General features: G+C 44.5%; 2 protein-coding genes across 4 annotated transcripts in view; one reads left to right on the top strand and one right to left on the bottom strand.

The window, feature by feature from the left end:
* lgmn (legumain) overlaps positions 1 to 917 on the top strand; it is a 45945-nt gene extending 45028 nt beyond the window's left edge. For both annotated transcript variants that reach the window (XM_028821776.2, XM_028821778.2), the window contains one exon: positions 322 to 917. In XM_028821776.2, the coding sequence (XP_028677609.1) occupies positions 322 to 385 (64 nt within the window). In that variant the 3' untranslated portion in view covers positions 386 to 917. The remainder of the gene's footprint in view (positions 1 to 321) is intronic.
* A 3545-nt stretch (positions 918 to 4462) lies between these two features.
* rin3 (Ras and Rab interactor 3) overlaps positions 4463 to 22503 on the bottom strand; it is a 60352-nt gene continuing 42311 nt past the window's right edge. For both annotated transcript variants that reach the window (XM_028821774.2, XM_028821775.2), the window contains exons 6-10: positions 19746 to 21047; positions 11955 to 12263; positions 8734 to 8865; positions 8408 to 8571; positions 4463 to 4966 (exon numbers count right to left, since the gene is read on the bottom strand). In XM_028821774.2, coding sequence (XP_028677607.1) covers positions 4655 to 4966; positions 8408 to 8571; positions 8734 to 8865; positions 11955 to 12263; positions 19746 to 21047 — 2219 coding nt within the window. In that variant the 3' untranslated portion in view covers positions 4463 to 4654. The remainder of the gene's footprint in view (positions 4967 to 8407; positions 8572 to 8733; positions 8866 to 11954; positions 12264 to 19745; positions 21048 to 22503) is intronic.

Genomic DNA, 22503 nt, shown 5'->3' with positions numbered 1-22503 from the left:
GTCTGAAAACAAATACCTGCGCCATCTGTGGCCCTCCATTCTCCAGAGTTCGACACCCCTGGTGTACCCAACGTTGGCTGTTCTCCCACCCCCCCAACTTGGCCACTGCAAATGGCAGTCATAAGTCCCTGCATGGCTGAAAGTCCACTCCACTGTCTTCATGGACACCTGACTCTGGTTCTGTGGTTATGAAAGCTTTTATTAGTAATCACTTGATGTTTCAACATTAAATCAAATCGCCTTACGCTAAGCAGCAGCTCTGGTTGTTGAGATCTTGCGCTCCTTCCCCTGTCCATTAAAGACATTTCTTTTTATTTGCAGAATCCAAGAAGCTATGGACCGAGTCTGCTTTGCTGGCCGCCTCATGACTGCAACTTTGTTTTAAGCAGATCCGTCGTTTTTAACTTGCCGTTTTTAAGTCTTTTTGTTTTTAAATCATCACAAAAAACTCGATTGCCTCTCTGAAGTGATCTGTACTTAGCGCACTTCCTTTTTGATCTTTTTATTTGCTGTGAGACTATTTTTAAATGGATGACAGAAAAGCCACCTGGTGGAGTTTATCAGGTAATGCCTTAAACCGACTGCTGCTAAGGATGTGAAACTGCCAAGCGAGTATATGGGGTGGCCACTGAGGCACAAACTAATGGCTGTATTTTAAAAAAAAAAAAAAAAAACACTAATGTGGATTTCTTTAGAAGATGTAAATATTCTTAGCCCGGTGCCCTCCAGTAGACAATCAGGACTCTCTTCCTTTATTCCACAAATTAGCGTCACTTCCACACCCCAGTAATTTCCTGGCTGCTTTTCAGGAACCTTTTTGGGTGGGTGAAGAAAAAAAATTAATAAATCAGCAGCTTCTTTGTTCTGTGACAGCTCTTAATGGTAAAAGTGCAATAACTTCTCAATATTGTGAGTGATCTGAACAAACTGTCAGGAACAAAAGGTAATCAATAAAGATGACGTTCCTTCACCATTATGTTGTGCATCCTGACAAGTGGGCTGGGGTCTTAACGGGGACTCGGAGGATCTTGGGAGTTCTCTTTCAGGTGACACGTATACCATGTGGCAATGACTGATGAAACCTAAAGTGATGCACAACTGTATGGAACATCAGCCAGTAGAATCCTTCATGGACGGTTGGTGCTGTAGCATGTTTTTGGGAAGGCTGGCACCACACACCATTCAGTGGGAGGAGTGCCCTGGGGCAAGGGGGTGTATGTTTGCTGAAGACTTGCTCTTGGAAGATCGCAGTGGCTGCAGGTTTTATTTTGGCCATTCAGGTGAAGCCCTTATTCAGTGCGGCTAGTGGTTGTGTTGTACAGATTTGTCTTGCTGAGATTTATGATCTCATCTTGGTTTCCTCAGCATCAACTAAAACAGGCGAGGAAACACTAGTGGGGGATAAACTGGTGATTTCAAATTCACCTCACATCACTTAATGTTTTGACCAAAACCAAATTTGGTTTTCCAGCTCATTTTTAACAGCAGGAGTAAGACATGGCACTAGGCCAGAGGCCGACTGTTGGCCCACGTGTGCAGTTTCCAAACCTCGCACCCGTTTATACAAACACAGATTTGAGGCCATAAGAAAGCTGGACAGACACCTCAGCAGAATGCCCATGTAAGAAGTACAATCAACCTGCAGTGAGATGCAGCAGGAGTGTCCAGTTACAAACCAAAGAATATACAGAACTGTACCCCAGTCTGCAGCTGAAGGAAAATCTGTGTCATCAACACGATCAGGAAAGATGCACAGATAAGAACCTGTCGGGCTCTGCTGGGGAGTGTGAGGCACTAAAGGTGCTGGCTCAGTGGGCCCAGGCGAAGTACTAGCTTTCATTCTTCATTGCTTCTCTAACACCATAGAAGTTTCTCCTCAAATCCAGCGATTCATCTACCCAAGGCCCATGCCAATCAGGAGAAGCTGGGGATGGCGTATTTGACACAGAGGCCTCACACGGTGTATTGGTTTAATGAAGCTTACTGCCTTGTAGTTTGTATTGAAGCTATACAACCACGCGATTGATGTGCCCTCTAAGTCACTGAAGCACCAGGAGCAAGATGACTGCTTTGCACTGTCCCACCTGACATGAAAGGGGAATCTCACGTGTCAAGATATTTTGGGGTCCAGAATGTGTTGCATGACATAAAGTAAATACCAGGCCATATTCTTCTACTGTATAGGGACATAAAGTAAATACCAGGCCATATTCTTCTACTGTATAGGGACAGAATTTATATGTGCCATTACACTCTGGTCCTACTTCTCTAAACGGTCTTGTGTTCCACAAGTGCATTCCCTAAACCCCAGTATGATTCTCTGTGCCCCTTAGCGCAATTAATCCCCAAACACCGATAGATAATTTTTCCTTTCACATTGCCCCAGAGCAAAAATGCCCCCGACATGATAAAGTTGTCACATAACTGGGAATTGGTGGTGTCTTACAATGTATGGTAGCACCTTGCCTATCCATTTCTTGTTTCCATCTCAATCGTAATGGTGCTGTCAAGCTGGGCCGGAGTCACCAGCAGTATCAGCTGGCATTCCATCACACAAATAAGCGGTTTAGTGGCAGCTGCAGGGGAGCCAATAAAAATGGCAAACTTGCCAACATCTCAAAATAATTCCAACTAGTGCAGCAGCAGAAAGCAGTTCTTTTAAGGATAGAGAGCTGCATAAAAGAGACACGTCAAGAAGGAGAAGCTATTGCCACAGGTGAGCACTGGTGCAGTTCTATAAAAATAATAGCAACAAGTGACATCTTTAGGACTAAAGATGACACAATTATAAGAAGATCAAAATGAACTCGGACTGTTGTACTTTGGGTGTTTTACTACACCTGTCCGGTTGTAACTGCCGTCATCAACAAGGGCGAGGAGTGCTTGGGTTGTGTGGAGCGCATGGCTGCTTTAAGCCACCAGATGGCGCTGTTTTTGAAGTTTTGGACCTTCTGGCACAATCGAGAAGTGGCTGCAGCTGCTAAAGCTTTACGGGGCTTTCACGCGCTCATCACTAAGAGAAGGCATTGGTGCCTACAGCACAGTAGCCAAGCGGTCATCGGACTCCATGCTGGGGAGCTGCAGGCTTTTGTTGCCCCCGTTTCAGCTTATTTAATTAGCGTTTCTTATTTTGCAGTCAGAAAAGCCTAGCAGTTTAGCTGTGTAAGACATATTTGCACTTTTGCTACAGCTTTAAATTCTGATAACTCTATGTTGCTGTCTTATTAATTTGCCTTCACGCCCCCCCCCCCCCCCCCCCCCCCCCCCCAATCGTCAACACCATGACGGGTGGCACTGAATAATGAGAGGCTGAAGCGTCGGACTCGCTAATGTAACGCACTCAACACCAAACAAACATTAAATAACAGAACATCCGGCAAAGCAAAATGAAAATCCCCACAATTCTAAAAAAAAAAAAAAAAGTTTAGAAAAATGGAATCTGCATAAATAGTCGGCCAATTCTCATAAAAGTTTGTAAAACTTCATTTAGTAATTTCCACATTGACCCCAAAGCAGTAACTGGGGAAAAAACGGCCTGTTTAATTAGGTAAGGAGTGCAGTTAAAAACACGAACTCGCAGACCCCCATGAGCTGCAGCACTAGGCTGTCTTATATTGAGCAACCCTCTAATCTGACCACAAGGTGTCGCCAACAACCCCTCTGTAACGTGCAGGGTGGTGCTGCATTTACAACAAGCACTCCGTTTCTTTATAGACCCCCACCCCCTTGTTGCACCACTGCTCACACATTCTTTGGTAGGTGGAGCACAGGCAGGTTAAGTGACATCCTCAGGGTCACACAGCCCATTACAGGCATAGCTTGAACCAGGAATCTTGGGCTTCTCGAGCACACAGTGTCCCAGGCTGCAGAGTCCAGTGTTCAAATGGTGGGCACCGACCTTGTGGAGTTTATGCTCCTGGTGTTTGTGTAGGTCCTCCTTAAGCCTGATTGGTGACTGAAGTCTGGCCAAGTGCTGCAGTGAGTGCGTGGAGCCCGTCCAGTACGTCCTGTGGCTGTGAAGTCCAACACACAGATGTTCTGACCACCATATGGTACAGCAGTTTGGATTCCTGACCTCCTCCCTAAGGTTATGGTGGCTGGAGTTTGACCCTAACACATTGGGCTGGCACAGCGGCCTTCTCTGCAGAGGCGTAGCTAGGGTTTTCAGCGCCAGGGGACAACTGAAGATTTCGCACCCCCTCCCGTTTGCCAAAATGCAATAATGAGGAAGGGAAAGAAACATCAATTTGGTGCCCCTGGATGCTGTGCCCGGGGACAGATGTCCCCCCCTTTTTCAAACCCCCCCAGCTACGCCACTGCTTCTCTGCCTCTTCCAGTCTGGTGCAGCAGGCCACATCCCTTTCAGAACCCGATTTCCAGACCCATTGACCTCCATCTTTTTAATGGAGGGCCTGTAATTATCACACTGTCACCAACCAGAAAGGATCAGGATAATGGAGGGTAGCAGTAACTTTGTATTTTGTTAAATGGACCAGAGGCTGTATTAGCACCTCACACTCTTGGTTGACAGAAGGATGCTGCTAGAATGATCTGCACAGGTCACCCAGTAACTGGACATATGGCTGCCCTCCAGCAGAGGACATTACAGTGCCTATGGGCCCACAGGACAAAGGTGTTGGGGCTGCACAACTTCTCAGATATTTTCTGTTTCTGATAATGCCATTTTTGCCAGTCCCCCATCACAAGTTATTAGTTTGTATACAAAGAAATACTCCTTCTTGGGCTCACTGTGGTGGAAGGCAGCCTTTATGGCTAGAGGGAGGTCATCAGAGGCCAGCTGCTGATACGCACCATCCACCAGCACAAAGATCCCATACTGCTCTGCGATGTCCACCTCGAACTTGTCAGCACATTGCCGGCACAGGTCTTGCACAGTGGTGTCGGGCCGCGCACCCAGAGTCTTTGTGTTCATGCAGGCCTCGTTGAAGGAGATGTTTATGAAGTCCTGAAGAGGCAAGAGATCCAGAGGTTAGAGGGCAAAGAAAATGAAAGTACGTACAGTGTTTGACGGAGTATTTGCCCCCTCGTGGATATCCTCTATTTTTGTGTATTTGTCTCAATGGATGGCTTCAGATCTTTAGAAAAAAATGAAATATTAGATAAAGGGAACCACAATAAGCATAGAACACTATATACTTAAGGAATAAAAGTTTTCCAACATTTCTGTTGCCTATGTGAAAAGGTATTTGCCCCCTAGTTACTCACTCATTCAAACAGCTGACCAAAATGAATCATTAGACCCTGGTGACCAAACCCAGCCAGCCACGACTGAATGGAAACCCTGCCACATACGGACCCTCACCATGAAACTGATGTCATCACCACAAGGAACACTAGGGCTTGATCAAGGGAAATTGCAGAAAAGAAATAAGTCGTTTAAACTTTCCAAACAGGAAATGTTAGAAAGCAATTTGTAAGGACCTGGGACCTCCACTGCACCACAGAGAGAGCCATGATCTCCAAATGGAGAACATCTGAGAAAGGCCAACATGCTAAAATTACCCCAAGTGCACAACAACAGCTCATTCAAGAAGTCCCAGAGGATCCCTGACGAATATCCAAAGAACTACCGCTGTCACATTACATAACTTACCACCGGCATTGTCCACATTACCAGGCTGAAGGTAATGTAGGTTTGTGATTGGCGGCCATGAATGAGAACAGCTAGACTGGAATTCACATGTTTTGGTTTGCTTATATTCATGGACCGAGCGACAAAACCACCACAGAGGAGAGCCAAGACAGTCACAGTCCCAGCACTGCTAACTCACATCTCTTGGTGCAGCAGTGCCATCAATAGCTGCAAAAACAACAAAAGCTAGACGTCTGGGTTTCGTTTGCCTGTGACATAATCCTGTACCGCTGATGATCTGTTTGCCATCCTCTAGAGCCAAATTGATGCACACACCAGTGAATGGCACGTCCATTTGCCAGTTTTAATACCATGAGTCGTCTCACAAATAGGACATTTTTTATTGTTGGTGTCTCATCAATGGGCGCATGTGTGTCATTTCAGAGGACAAATGCGTTCACATTACAGTTTGATGCAGCAGGTCACCTGTACTTATGAACATGAACCGTCAAGACAGGCAAAATCCAATCTGAACAAAAAATTGGAATTGAGCCATGAACAAGACTTCCTGACTGCAGCCGCAGATCTCGTCACTGGACCATGTCACTTTACTTGACTAAGAAAGGCTGGGTATGTCACAATTAGTGACTGTGGGCCGACTTACCAGCACAGTCATGCTTGTCCCTTTTTGTGACAGCCAATAATACGCTGCCTGACAGAGCCGTTGTTGTACGAAGACTCTGATGTTCTTAGCTGTTGATCACCAGACAAATAAGAAACCTGTGTTGTCCAGAGTGTTGTACTTTCGACTCGTCTGTCCGTATAACATTACTACGGATTGTGAATTTCCCCTTGGGATTAATAAAGTATCTATCTATCTACTCTAAATGAGGATCGCCTGGGTGTTTCTTTGTAAATGTGAGACGAGCTCTGCTGTTACTCTTGGATAGGGCAGGTTTCCGCCTTAATACTCTCCCATGAATCCCATTTTTCCGACCTACAATGAAAAATGGCGGTGCTTAGTGTGATAAGGTGGGGAGGCTTTGCTGCCTTACAGGACGTGTGTAGCTGCGATTATTGCTGCTAAAGGTGTGGTCACCAAGTATTCAAAGTATAAGGGCAGTTCCCTTTTCGCTTGGGTGATGGTGGTGGTGTTAGAGAACTTTGTTCCTTGAGCAAACAGTAACGATTTAAAAACTGCACTCAGGTTCCCATTCTCTGATACGTCATTTTGGTTAAAAGTCTGACATTATTCATTGTGTAAAATGTGCTAAAACAGAGGATATCAGGAAAAGGGCAAATAGTTTTTCTAAGCTCTGAGAAAGGAAATAAAAAGGAGTTGAGGGTTGCAGCCTGGACCTGCATCTTCATGCTGACCAGTCTTTAATATGGCACCTCTGGATCATTGAGGAGGTCCTTCAAATGGAGCCACTTGCTACGTTTATTGAGAAATAACAGAGGGTGCCCTGAGGTGCACTTAGGGTGGTCTCACTGATCACCTTCATATTAAACAACGACGATATGAAGAAGCCAAACAGGTACAACGCAAGTGAGAAGAAGTCTCCTGGTTGTACACTGTCCAAAAATTTGTCAACAATCACAAAAGGGGAGCTATAAGGAGAAGTTAGGAAGAAATCTCCTTAGGTTAGACCTCAACCTGTTCGCATACAAACAAAATATGGGAGCAAACAACAGCCCGGCTGACCATCGCCAGCTCACATACAAAGGAAATGAAAGAAACTCACTGGAGGACTTGACTACATGGACATGTGGAAAATGAAGAAAGCCCCGGGAGGCCTCAGTCACCTCAAGTCAGTGGCACATTACTAGACTTCAAGCTGAAGGGGATATCAAACTCGGTGACTGCGGCTGCTGATCTTGTTGCCCAAGGATGTCACATTACACAACTGCACAAGGGCGTTCCAGAATAGGTTCACGTTTCCCAAGTATCGCGAGCTTGCCCCTTTTTCGGACCATTAATAACGCACTGCCTGACAGAGCCGGTGCTGTACGAATGCTTTTTCCAGGTGAGTTCGGCTGCAGTCTCCTTGCTTTATTTCCATTGTGCTGTGGTACATGAAACACTAGACATCAGAAAGACAGGCCTATCTTCTGTTTGTGAGGTCCAAAACACCTTCGGATTCTCAAGAGTGAGTTGTATGCATTGTACTTCTAGGTGAGTGCTCATTGGTTGTCAGCTCTCATCTGAAAAACAAAGCCTATCCCTATAAGCCTGTTTGATTGGTCAGCGTGGGTGGGAGACTGGGTACGTTAAACTGACTGCCCGTCATGGTTGTGTGCCCAACTCCCTCCCACTCGCTAAGATTATGTGAATGAAGTCTGTGACTGAAAACTACTAAAATCATGTCATGTTACAGAGCCTTTGGTGCAAGTGAACCAGGAAGTAGCTCACATTTCTGTTGGATAGACCCTCATACGTTAGAGCTCAAAGATATTTGATATGGTGGTCTTATCTATAAATGGGGGAAACAACAGTTAGACTGAACCTTCACAATTAGCATCTCCCTCGTCTTTAAAGAGAAGTTGAGACTTACAGTTGGTACCTGGTCATCTTGTAAGTCACATCACAGTCACAGTGGTGCCAGACTGGTCAGCTATAACTGAGCTGACTGATCCCCATGTACTGAGACCTTCAAACCTTTGCTATGGAGTTTGTTTATTTATTTAAATGTATTTCACATTTCATTGTGACCACATAATCTGATATGCCTAAATGTCCTGCCAGAGACATTTTGATTCCAAAGTGATGTACGAGTCCCAGTCACCTCAAGAACTTGTAAAGCTCTCTCTCACCTGCACAGAGGACCTGGAGGCACGGGCCTTGTTGAGTGTTCGCCGGCGTTCCCAGCGGTGAATTGAATCCTGGACCTCCAGGCTGAGCTGTCGAGTGACCGCAATCTTGTCGTAACTTTTGATGTGTTCCAGGGCTCCATAGGTAGTCGTCAGGTAATAAGAACCTAATGGCAGAGACACAAGATGTCAACATAGAATTCTATCCCACTAGTGGGGCGGGACAGGCCATTATTTCTTGCATACTAGAATTCATATTTCATCTGCAGCTCTCTTGTGAGTGAACCATGGTCTCAACTGTTTGGTTCAACCTTAGACACAATGCTTACCTTCTCCCAACTGTAATGCTGGGTCCATTAGCTCCATCATGTACTCAACATCCAAAAGTAAAGCAGTCAGGTTGCTGCGGGCCAAAACGTACATCAGAACAGGGAGGAAGTCATCTGCACCATGTGGCTTTCCTGAAATACACAGACCAGCTTTAGCTAAATGCAATTTTCATCATGTTGCCACCACGTTTTCTATAATTAGTGCCATACCCTAAATAAAAGGACAAAATTCAGATACATGATGTGGTAAACATTCACAAAGGCGCGAGATTGTCAAGTCCTGTTTTATTGTCATTGCAGATAAAGTGAAAGACGACCCAAAAAGATTCTTTTAGTATTTAAGAAGTACAAGAACAGTCAAGGAGATGGTGAACTGTATAAGGAATAGTAAAGGGGTGTTAAAAGTACAGATACTGAAATAGTGGATGCTCTAAACTTGTATTTTTCTGAGATCTTCACATGTATAAGATTTTTTTTTTTTTTTTTTACCTTCCAGCGGTAACAGGGACTACTAAGGAGGTGCTGAGGGATTTGGAAATTGCAGAGAGAGAAGTGCTGCTCAGATTAAACAGGCTAAAATCAAGCAAATCACCAGGACCAGGTAATATTTATTCTTGAGCTCTTAAGCAGGATTAGTGAGTACATATTGCATATAAACTCTTGACCCATGTTTTTAGAAAGTCACTGCGCCTTTCAGGAATGCTGAAGAAGTGGAAAATAGCAAATACTATCATGTTATATAAAAAGTTCTCTCGGTTTAGCAGATCCTATCAACCATAATCCAGTATGCTTAACAGGCATTACATGTAAATTAATGGAAGGAATTAAGGAAAAGATGGAGGTACACACGATAAGAACAGGAGTTTTACTGAACAGTCAAGTAGGGGTTCTGAAGAGGAAGGTTGTGTTTTACTAACAAGCTGGAGGTCTGTGAGGAAGGAACCAAAGGATATGGTCAGAGTGCCACATACAATGTTATATCTTAACCTTCAGAAAGCATGTGATAAGGTACCATATGAGAGGTTGGGAATCAAACTAAAAATCAGAGTTCAGGGTGTGGTTTGTAGTTGGCTCAAACACAAGAAGCAGATTTCTCTGGTGAAGAAATAAACAGAAATACATGAATGAATGTCACTTTATAGTAATGGAGAATATAAATTTAATATCTGTTAATGGAAGATAAAAGTTTCATGGTGAGGTACTCACTACTCATGGTGCCAGAGAGTGGAGACGTGTTGATTAACACAAGCACGTCAGAATTACACTATGACACAAGTGGCCATGTAAACTATAAAGACCAATATTTAGAAGAATACTCCACCCAAAAATAATTTTTATAAGCTGTTTTAGTGATGGCTGAGGACAATTTTTCATGTCATGTTTTCAAACAAAACAGAAATAACAAAAAATTCTGCTAGAATAAGTCAGTCTATGGTAACCAAGGCTGGACAACAACAAGCAATCTCAAAAAGTCCACGAAAAAGCTTCATGTTACTGAAGTCACATAATCCACATGTCAGGTCCTCCAGTTCCTACCATTCACATGCATATTTGCGTTTGAGCGCATTCCATTTTCATTCACGGGAGAGTTTTATCTAACAAAATTTTTAGTAAAAATACACATATTTGGGACATTGTGTGGATACGACTGAATGACTTGACATGAGATTTGTGATATTTTTTATGGATGTTTTGAGAAACTGTTTGCTGTAGTCCAGCACTGGTAACCACAGACATCCTGCTGGAGTATGTGAATTTCCCCTTGGGATTAATAAAGTATCTATCTATATATCTATCTAATAGAAATTTCATCACTTTCATTCCACATTAAACATGATTAATAATTTTTTTCTCAGCTATCACTACAAAACTACATGTCCATTTATCCATTATCCAACCCACTACATCCTAACACAGGGCCACGGGGGTCTGCTGGAGCCAATCCCAGCCAACACAGGGCGCAAGGCAGGAAACAAACCCCGGGCAGGGCGCCAGCCCACCGCAGGGCACACACCTGGGACAATTTAGGATCGCCAATGCACCTAACCTGCATGTCTTTTGACTGTGGGAGGAAACCCACACAGATATGGGGAGAACATGCAAACTCCATGCAGGGAGGACCCGGGAAGCGAACCCAGGTCTCCTTACTGCGAGGCAGCAGCGCTACCACTGTGCCGCCCCACAAACCACAAAAAAAAAAAATTATATATATTTTTGGGTGACATATTCCTTTAACTTTATAAGCACAAAAGAATTGTGAAAATCGTAGCAGACACCAGAGATCACAGGCCGCAGAAGAACACAGGAATGGGAATGTGTGTCACAAAGAATCAAAAGCAAATGTCATTTAACAAAGAAATGGCGGAAGGAGGAAGTGCCATAATTGATGTTGCCAAGCAACAGAAGACTCCGCTTAGAGGTGTGGCAAAGGGTATCACAGGAGTGAGACGTGCCAGCACTATGAACATGGTGCCAGCTTAAGAACCCTTAGATCAGAGCCTATGGGAAGTGCTCCCACCCTGCCAGCATTAGAGACATTGCCTTGGAGTAGAGGTCCTCAGGTTCAGTCCGTAGTGGCTGCAGGTTATTTTTCCAACTCAGTTTCTGGATTAGAAGCCAGTTCTTGAACTATCTTGTTAATCCATACCATACCCATAACTACGTCTTTTAATCATAAGCAGCTATAATCACGTTTTTTTTTTTTTAATTGCGTTTGGTTTTTCTTAGCCGAGTTAATGATGAGATGCAAATTACAAAGCAGCCAGTCGCTCATCATCTAATTTAGTCTGATTTGCACACCTGCATTGCATTCATTATGAAGCATCTGTTTTAATAAAAATATCTGAAATGAAGAAATAAATGAAGGTATGCAAATTAAATCTACTATCGTCCATAAATTATCTAGATGGTATTGCCAGAAATGAACAGGAGAAGAATGGCTTGACATGGCAGAATGAAAAGCACAAACAAGCTACAAACTTAAGTTCTATTCTTGTCATGGATTGGCTTTTAATTTAGCAAACTAGTTTGAACACAAAGCTCTGGTGGCTGTGGCCCCAGCACAGGACTGAACCTGAGGACCTTGACCTTAAGAGTTTGCCAGCCTACTTCTCAGGGTGTGACCTCCTCTGAAGTCTGCTCACCATAGAAAAACTTTGTGTAGCTCACTTACTTAACCAGTTTGAGAACTCAAGGAAGACCCCCCAATCCCACACACCTACCTTGGCTTCCAACGGACATGGATTCATAGATGATTTTGCACGTCTTGAGCAAGACTGTTATCTTTTTCTCCGGGGAGTAGGCTTTATGCATGGCTGTAAACTTATGTTGGATCTTCTCCATGACTGTGACCTCTGGCACACAGGTGGTCACCCCCAGGTCTGTAGTGGTTGTGTTCACAACAACTTGCTGATTCTCCAGAAGTCGCTGGAGGGACAAATCTTCAGTGTGGATCTCCTTGAGGCCTGAGTAGATGGTTTCACGTAGAGGTTTCAGAACACACTTGCACAAAGCTGCCTCGATGATAACCTCTGTGTGAAAAGAAAGCAGAGGAGTCAAGAGCTGAAGCCTGCAGACGTGCAAACAGAAATAGTTTTCAAGTCTAGCACCACAAGCACTCCCCCCACCTTTATTCATTAAACCTCATGACCAGGATTTAACTTTTCTGTTCCTCATTAAATACAAGAGACAATGGAGTTCAGAAAGTTCACATTCTGATCCACCAAGTGCTACAGATAATACAATGAGAAACAAAACTACTACATGTAGGTACATCACAGTCTCCCTAGTCGGTGAGACTCAAAAACGCAGGATGTGGGAACACATCTCGTAGACGTTCAGCCCACTAAGGTGTCCCAGGGCTAAAAATGTGGGCAGCATGTGCTCATCCATTTCCCCCTGTCCTTTGGGTGACCTAGTAGCATCTAGACCAGCCACTTCACCTATGCGATCCACCTGAATAGACAGATGGGACATTAAAACAAAGACGATCCGATTCCTACTGAATACAGAAAATGAAACAAAAGTGCTGGGGCCAGGCAGAGAGAAGAGGCTGTGAGGACGCAATGAAACAGACAAACTGGTGCCACCATCTTCACCACCCCATACATGACGGAGATGGGGACAACAGTAACCTGACATTTATGAATTAGGTTTGGAGAATCTGTAAGTGGAGGGCAGTAAGTACCAGAGGGAAGAACAGTGCCCACCAGTGTGAGTGTGTCTGCCAGGGTGGTAAACAAATGGGATTTGGTGCTCAGGGCCACCTTTAGAAACTGCACTCTCTGTACTCTGGGGAGATTTACAGAACTACAATTAGGATTTTGATGAGTGTTAGTTAATAAGGTTTAATTATTATTATTTTGTATTGTGGGATATACACTTTCTCAAACTTAATGCCAATAAAACTGAAGTGTTACTGGTAGGTCCAAAATCCCAGCTTTCTAAGGCATTCAATTTCTCTATTTCTGTTGGTGGTACGCTTGTCAAACCTGCTCCTGTTGTCAGAAATCTTGGCGTTTTTTTTGATTCATCACTTAACTTGAGTTACACATTAGGTCTCTTTCCAAAATTTCATTCTATCATCTCCGTAACATTGCCCGCCTCCGTCCATTTCTGTCCTTGTCTGATGCTCAAACTCTGGTTCATTGTTTCATCTCGTATTGATTATTGTAATTCCCTCTTCATTGGTCTCCCTGCAAAATCTATACAGAGGCTACAGTATATTCACAACTCCGCAGCTACAGTCCTCACCCACACAAAGCATTATGCTCACGTCTCCCCTGTTCTCTCCCAGCTTCACTGGTTACTGGTTCCATCAAGGATGAAATGCAAGATTCTGCTTCTCACCTTCAAAGCTCTACATTACTTTGCCGCCATCTACCTCACTCAGCTACTAGCTCCTTACACTCCTTGTCGCTCTCTCAGGTCCTCGCCCAGTCATCTCCTTACTGTCCCACGCACCAGACTCTCCACCCTGGGAGGGCAGGTCCTTCAGTGCTATAGCACCTCAACTCTGGAACTTTCTTCCTCAGTCTCTCCGAGTTTGCTCCTGTTTCTGCACTTTTAAATCACAACTGAAAACTTTCCTCTTCTACGAACTTTTGTCATCTGTGTAATTTTTTTTTTTTACTCTGTATGTAAAGCGACCTTAGGTTACATTTATTGAGCGCCTTTCACAAACCTATTATTAATTATTATTATTATTACACACCTGGACAGCTTTCCTGTCATTTTGAAGAAAATGCGGCCCCCTAGATGGCATGGTGGCTTAGTGAATCTGCATTAGGGCTCCAGTATCCTGGACTCAAATCCCATGGCTGGTCACTGTTAGCATAGCACGCACATGTCAGACAGACAGCGTGGCGTAGTAGTTAAGGCTTTGGACTTCAAACCCTGAGGTTGTGGGTTCGAATCCTCTATGACGCTGATCAAGTCACTTCACCTATCTGGGTTCAAATTGAAAAAAGAAAAATGTAACCAATTGTATTTCAAATGTTGAAAGCTGCCTTGGATAAAGGTATCAGGTAAATAATAATATCTACATGATTTTTCCAGTATTTGTCCTCTTTGCGCTGGTAATTGGAGAGGGTCATAATTTCCGTAGGGTTTGTCTTGCTTTTGGAATGACCTTTCTTTATTTGGACATTGCCACAGACGATGCTGTTTGGTACGGTTTTGTAAATGTGGGTCACATCATCTGTCACAAATGCCAGTCGTATGACTGCACTGGCCTTTATCTTTTGGCGTTGCATTGTGCATATCCCAGTTTTGGATCCACTCTCTGTAAATTCTTTCACTCTGTATTAGTGGTAGAGGAAGTTAAAAGGTGTTGCTGCGTGTCTGTACATTTATGTCACCGCTCTGACGGATGCCTAATCGACGAACTCTGCTGGTCTCTTCACCATTCTTTCTGTTTGCTCAGACTCCTGGTGTTTTGAGTGTGATTGGTTTTTTCCAGCCATTTTCATGATTCAAATTCTAGTAAAGTGAGTGTGGAGGTGGGCACAAGCAGAACCTGTGATGGACTGGCACCCTGCCATTTGCCTAAAGCTGCCAGAATACGCTCCACTCTCCCGAGGCCCAGAACTGGATTATAGAATAAACTAAGCAGGGAATCTGCCATTAAACCTGCAGACAATTAAAAAAAAAAAAATCCACATACTGTATATTAATCAGTGTAGTTTTTTCAGCCCCATATAAATTGATCATTAGTACTTATGCTGAATTGCTCATCAAGACCAAGAGTGGTTCTGTCAGCACGACATATCAGACTTACCCAAAGCCATGTTTCCCAATGCCACTTTGATTATAAACCTGAAAAGAAATCTTTCAACACAACAGGGAAGTGAAGGCCTGCGGTCAAGGACAGTAAAACCTTCAGACGAGATGATTAAAGCCAGCTAGTCAGATGGCGGGGCCGCACGGTGGCGTAGTGGGTAGCGCTGCTGCCTCGCAGTTAGGAGACCCGGGTTTGCTTCCCAGGTCCTCCCTGCATGTTCTCCCCGTGTCTACGTGGGTTTCCTCCACCGGTTAGGTGCATTGGCGATTCTAAATTGTCCTTAGTGTGTGTTTGGCGTGTGCCCTGCGGTGGGCTGGCGTCCTGCCTGGGGTTTGTTTCCTGCCTTGCCCTCTGCGTTGGCTGGGATTGACTTCAGCAGACCCTCGTGACCCTGTAGTTAGGATATAGCGGGTTGGATAATGGATGGATGGATGGCACATCAAACTGGACGAATACAGTTGCCAATCACGTTGTCCAATGGAAACGAGCAATAGCAGTGGATGACAATTTAGGTGACCGTGTGACAACTTTCCAGTGTTAGTGTTTGTTTTTTTTTTTACATTTTCAAAGTATCACAAGCTCGCCCCCTTTTTTGTCTGCCAGTAATGTGCTGCCAGACAGGGCCGGTGCTTTATGAATGCTTTCCAGGATGGCGAGTTCAGCCGCAATCTCTGCCCCTTTTTTCTTTTTTATGTTCTGTCGTGGTGTGTAAAACACTAGACAGACAGCCAGGCCTCTTAAGTCTGTGAGGTCCAAAACACCCATGTTTCTTATTCCATACAACTGCATTAAATGCATGGCACTTTTGGGTGGGCGCTCATTGGTTGTCAGCTCTTGAACACACACAGAGCCCACCCCCACGACATTAACATTTAAACCCGCTGATTGTGTACAGTGCGAGTTGCAGACTGGTTGGAACGGAGTGAATTTTGTGCTTGAAGCTTGTAAAGCATCATGGCATAGTGCTGACCATGGAAAGACACTGAATAAAGTAAAATGTCACAGTTGCTCTCTCTGGGGATTTTTGGTTTTATTTAAATATGTTGATATTGTTTCACTTTGCTATTGCTAAGTCAGACACCAAATGAACTGTGCGGCTGACATGACAGAACGGCTAACGACTTGGTGGTCCTTGTACATTTGTGAGGTGTCCTTTTCAGCAAAATTAAAGCATTTCAAAGTGAATGCAATCCAGTCATTTAGGTCCTGTGAGGTCAGATGGCACCCATAAACAGGACTAGCTGTTGTATGAAAGCGTGCCCACCCAAAACTGGTCTAAGGGTATGGCAACGGTGTTAGACTGCACACCATAAGGCTGCTGGGTCTATCTTCCTTTTTGCTTGTCGCCTGGCTCAGAGCAAGTCACCTAACCACCCAGAGAGCTCATCGATCATCACCCCAACATTTCCAAGTCCATACACAACTTTGGGGATGGTGATAGATGACCAGCTGTCCTTCACTGAACATGCTGCAATGGCCTCTCGGTCTGGCAGATTCATGCTATACAATATCTACAAGGTCAAGCTGTATTTGAGGGTGCCGCACAGCTCCTGGTGCAGGCTTTGGTCTTGTCATGTCTGAACTACCATAACTATTTGCCGGCAGGAGTGCTAGCATGTGTCACCAAGGCACTGCAGATGATTCAATATGCAGCAACGTCTGGTGTTTAACCAGCCGAGTCAGGCACACATCACTCCTCTTCCTGTAGCAGCAAGTATTAAGTTCAAATCTTTGATGCTCACCTACAGAGCAGCCAGTGGGTCAGCACCTATGTATGTGGAGACACTTGTGAGGTCCTATGCTCCTTCTCGACCACTCGGGTCTGCTGGTGCCACCTATGCATGGCATGAAACCTCAATTCAGGCTCTTTTCTTGGTTCTAGCTTGTGGAACAAGCACCCCACCTCCATTCGAAATTCGGACTCCCTTAATGTGTTTATGAAGTGTTTGAAGACTCTCATTTGGTGAATTTCTGTCAAACTGATATTAGCTGTTTGGTTTTGTAACCCAACTTGCTTGTATTTTTGTTTTGGGCTCTTCACTTGTGGTGATCCATTTTGTACCCCTGTCTGGCCACACTCGTTACCAAAGAGCCCATCGGACTGATATTTATTTGATTATGTTGACCTCTTTTATAAGTTGCAAAGCAAATAAATGTAGATTGTGATGGGTGGCCAGAGCCATTGCACGGCCAGGACGCCAGCTGGATGGATGGACCTGGGAGAGGGCATCTGCAAGACACTACCTTTTCCGGGATGCTGGAGGACAGCCCTTCCTGGGTGGCCGTGGCACCATGGATTCCCGCAGGGCATGCTGGGAGCTGGAGCGTGGCACAGCCCTGTTGGGTACCATGGGGGCCACCAGGTGGAGCTGCAGAGCCCTGCGTGGTGCTTTCACCACACCCGGGAGTGATTCCAGGTCTGACTGATGAGCCACCTGGAACACTCCCAGGGTCTGTTTAAAAGGAGCTGCCTCACTCCATTCGGGGAGCCAGAGTCAGGAGAAGGAGGACAAAGCTTTCCGGGAGAGGAGTGGAGACAGAAAAGAAGAAGCAGGAAAGTCTTTGTGCTGGACTGTATTTGGTGCATCATGGACTGTGCTCTGAGGAACAGAGAAAAAGTGCTTCCTCACATGAATAAACGTGTGCTGTGTGGCCCCACTGCAAGCCAAGGGGACTGCCCTCTAGTGTTCCGGGAGAGAAGTGTCTGAAATAAGCTCCCTCTCTGGTCCTTCCATGATTGAGGCATCCCAGCTGGGTAAGGGCCCTGGCGGTCTACCACAAGATGTAAACGTAGAGGAGCATGGCACAGTTTTTAGTATAACATTCCTAAAAAAAAAACAACACTTTGGGATGGTGTTTACTACAGAAAGGGGCTCTATTACAAAAATTTAGTATTAGACAGTGTGCTCCCTTAGTGGACAATAAGACGCATCATGAACCTAGTCTCCTGTATTTCCTGTATCACCTCGAGTGGGCCACTTAATCTGCCAGGACATGGTGCTTGAGTACACGTTATACAGAAATAACTGGAGAGCAACCTTAAGTGTGTTTTATAATGGCGTTCACAAGAAAAAGTTGCTATATTTAACAAAAAAAAAAAGTTTAGGGGTGGCGTTATGATACAGGATGGGTCACCTCAGAGCTTGAACGTCAATTTGAGTAGCTGGGATGCCCGCTGCATAGGCTTTGCAGGCTCCCCTGTGCTTCCTCCTATTCTTCAAGTTCATGTTCTTCATGTTGTTAGGTGACCTGAGGAATCTAAATAATAAGTGAATGTGTGTGCAAGTTGGCTCCTGCCTTGCACCCATTACTGTCTGGACAGGCTCAGGCTCATATTGACCTTTTTATAAAGGGGGATTTTTGTCTCTTTTATTGCAGAGTGGGGGATAGATAGATAGATAGATAGATAGATAGATAGATAGATAGATAGATAGATAGATAGATAGATAACTTTATTAATCCCAATGGGAAATTCACAATTTGGTTTAGTAGCAGAAGGTGACACACAAAGCAATGCTGACTAAGTTTTGCCATTATACTTAAGCTTCTCTTCATTATCGAAAAAGAGCTACATATCATACAAAAAAAAAAAAAGAACAATCTGCTTATGATCTGGACATGCACTGCTACTTCACAGCTCCTGGGGACTGCGTTCAAAGTCAAGGCAGGTCTCCGTTTGTGTGGAGCTGGCATGTTCTCCCTGCGTTTCTATATGATTTCTATCATTCCAATCGTGTGTGTGTGTTCAGTTGACTGATAGAAGTGTATGTGATTTTGGGGGGCTTGGGATGGTCCATCCTGCCTTGAAACCAATGCTGCCTGGATCAGCTTTATCCCCTTACAACAGAACACTTTACAAAAAAAAAAATGACTTGATGCACGGATAAATGATGGCATTAGGGCATGAAACGTGCCACCACCCTCAATTTTCAAAGAAATAAAACAATTCCATTTGGCATTATAAAGTATAGGTAATAAATTTGTTTTTTTATTTAGAAGTGTCAAAGCTGTAAGAGTGCATTAGCCAAAACCTGCTTGTCAGCATGCTGGCCTTCCTGCTTTCTTTTCTTTCCCCAATACACCACCAGCCAATTTGCCCAGCTCTGTGACAGCTTTGTGCCTCATCCCACAGAGTGGGCCTAACACCAACAGATGGGTGCATTTTAATTTCTTTTATTAAAAGCAGGTCTTCACTTGTCCAGCAATTACAGAACACTAACCCTTTGACACCAATACATTCAAATGTAGGCCCACCCCAGCAAAGAACAAAAGTTGCTTAAAACGACCACAGTTCGGGGAAGTCGCCATGATATCAAAACTTAGCTCAGTATCACAGCTACTGTTTTCACTACGTTTATCTCTATCGTCCCGTTATAAAAACCCCAGAAGGAAATTAACTCATGAAGAGGAGCGTCAAACATGCTACAAGAAACAGACCCCAGCTGATGTCACACCAGGTTCCCAAAGCAACTACCATTCGTGAAAAGAAAAAAAAAAAAAAGCCAACAGATGCACTGTGCAAGAGAGGCTGAGACGCAGACCTGTGTGCTTTGAGGCCAACAGGAAACCCACAGCTAGAAATAAAGATTAGTGGAGACCAGATATAAATAAAATGACAGTTTGTGCAAGTCGAGGCAGCTCAGGCATCCCCAGGAGGATGTATCTGAAAAGCCACCGCAGTGTGCTGACCTTGTAAATCAACGAGGATATAAATATGGGACAATGGGTTTACCTAGCTTTTCCTCAGTGTAAACGGTGGCATCGGTCAGCCCCTGCAGCTCCGTGCTCTGGATCAAATAGCTCTTCAGCTGGGTCATCATCTGCCGGATCTCCTGCAGCATCTCAGTGCTGGATGCCTGCTTCTTCATGGTGTCCAAAGTATAGGCCTTATAGTCCAGTACCAGGTTGCCAAAATATGACTCCTTATCCTGTGCCAGCTCTGTAATGCGCTTCTGCAGTTTGCGGTCTGCGCACATAAAGGCTGTGAAAACGTGAGATAGGTTGGCCATGGAGAGCCGTTGTTTGGCTTTGTCCAGCATGATGGTGGGGTTTCTCTTCATTTGGGACACAGGGCTGCTGGCGTGTTCTGTGTCCTCCTCTGTGCTGCTCGTGGAGTAGGAGTCGTGCTCCGTATTGGAGGTTGCCAAATTGCCTTCAGGAGAGTAGAGAGAGGTGTCTGAGCCTTTTAGGCTGCTGGGCTCTACTACTTTAATGGAAGAAATGGAAATGCTTGAAGTCACTAGACTGGAGGGCAACTCCTTCACATGTGCTGATGTCCCCTGAGGCCGGGAAACACTTGTCAGGTAAGACTGTCGCTTTTTCCTTGGAGGTGGAACAGGTGGATCTTTCTTTGTCTTCTCCATGGTCAGAGGACTTGGCTCAGTGGGTACAGGCATCAGGTCATTCATTCCCAAAGACATTTTGCCACCCACACCCAGAATGGCACCTTCTGTGTCATCACCTTCTATATTAACCAGTGTGGCAACCGGCACTTTGTCTTGCTGCTTTTGTGATGGCGGAGTCTTCCTGGCCTCTCTGGCTGCCTCTCCCAAGTGCTTACCAGACAACTGTTTTCTTGGTGGAATGGGAGGGATTCGCAAGGGCTTCCGAGTTTCAGTCTGCTGCACGCTGCCGGCTACCTGGCAAGAGGTACCTGCCCCCTCGTTTTGGCCATGTTTCACTTCCTGATTTGGAGTGCTCGGAATGGCAGTGCCTGTCTGCTTGACTGCCCGAATGCCAGCAAAGAGCTCTTCTGGTCGAGGTCTAGGCGGGATGGGAGGTGGCCTCTTGTATCGGGGCTGCGTCACGCTCTCTGTGGTGAGACTCTGGCTTCTGGTAATGGGAGCAGCAGTGTGCAAACTGTTGCAATACTCCTCGATAAAAATAGGATTGACATACCACAGCCGGTCACTTCCTATTGACAACTCAATCTCACATGAGCAGTGACTGTTGTCAGTGGAGAGATGCTGTGCCTGGCGGGAGCCACATTTTTTGAAAGCCTCAGCTCTTTGGTTCAGGGAAGAACCCCAGAAATCTGTGAAATTGAAGAGAGAAAAGCAGTAAATGTGAGAGAGCTTTACATGGGCATCTCCTTTCTATTCATCATGAAAACCTCCCAGCAGCCTTGGAAAAAAATCCAAGAGAAAGAGTATTCCAAAACTGGGAGGAATTACACAAGCCTCATAATCAGGGAGATTAAATGGCAAAAATGGTAAATATGTTCTGCCCGTCCAATGCTGCAATGTTCAGGGCTGAAATGAAGCAGTTAACTGCACCAGGAATGGCAGCAGCTCTGGTGAAGCAGGAACAGGCCACAAAGACCTCTGGGAAAGAACAGGTTAGTAAGTGAGCTAAGTAGAGTAATAAGTGGGGCAGAAATGGAAATGACTGGGCACCAAAGTGACAGGGGTGTCCGCTGACAAAATGTTAAAGGGCCACAAAACTTTGAAGGTTCAGTAGAATGGGGCAGAAAGGTAGCAGAGGACCAAGACTTTGATCGACTGGCCATTCAACCTACCCCTTGAATTCCTGTAGCATCTAACATCCTCATTGATGGGCTCTACAGATGAAAGGGAAAGTGTCATCTACCACAATCTATTCCAGATGATTTTAAAATAAAAGTTGTCTGAAAGTGATCACACATTCTTAAAGGAATACTCCACCAGAAAATATTTTCTTTGTGTTGCTTAACCCTTGTAACTTGTAGTGGTGGCCAAGAAAAATGTTTTCGTGAACAAAGGAATTAAAAGCTTCTGCTAGAATGGGACCCAATGACAATCAATGCTAGACAGTACCCAACAATACAAAATGTCCATGAAAAAAATCTCACGTTACTCATGTGACATAAGCCACATGTCAAGTCATCCAGTCATATGCTCAGAATGGGCAAAAGCCAAGCAATTTTAGCTAAAATACTACTAAAAAAATAATTCAGGAAAATGAATGCAGTGCATAAACAGGAAGCCTCTTAATATGGGGTCATGTTTTTGAATTGAAGACCCACCTCTGACCTTCATTCAGTGGTCAAGAGTCCTGTTTTCAATTCAAGAAGCCTGACCTTGTGTGAAGAGGCTTCCCATTTGTGGACTACTTTCAGCTTCCGGAGTTATTTATGCAACAATATATTTTACCAAAAAATGCATGTGTTTTGTGCGTTCTGGGCATATAACTAGATGACTTGACAAATGGATTATTCAACAGGAGATTTTTTTTTTCATGGACATTTTGTATTGTTTGCTGTTGTCCAGAGTTGATTTCTATTGGGTCCCAGTCTATCAGAAACTTCATGCCCTTTCTCCACGAAAACATGAGATTGAAAAATTTTCTTGACCATTTCAATGAACTACATGGGGTAAGTAACATATTAAAAAAATTTTTTTGGTGGAGCATTCCTTCAAAAGGAACAAAACCTGATGTAAGAGGCAGGTAAGCAAGCAAGCAAGCAATACACCATGCCATTTCAGGACTTGAATCTGTTGGAAGGTGGAAGC

This window comes from Erpetoichthys calabaricus, chromosome 16 (genome assembly GCF_900747795.2).
Source record: "Erpetoichthys calabaricus chromosome 16, fErpCal1.3, whole genome shotgun sequence".
Taxonomy (NCBI): Eukaryota; Metazoa; Chordata; class Cladistia; order Polypteriformes; family Polypteridae; genus Erpetoichthys; species Erpetoichthys calabaricus.
Note: the sequence above shows the minus strand (reverse complement) of the source record. Positions and strands in the feature narration are given on the sequence as shown.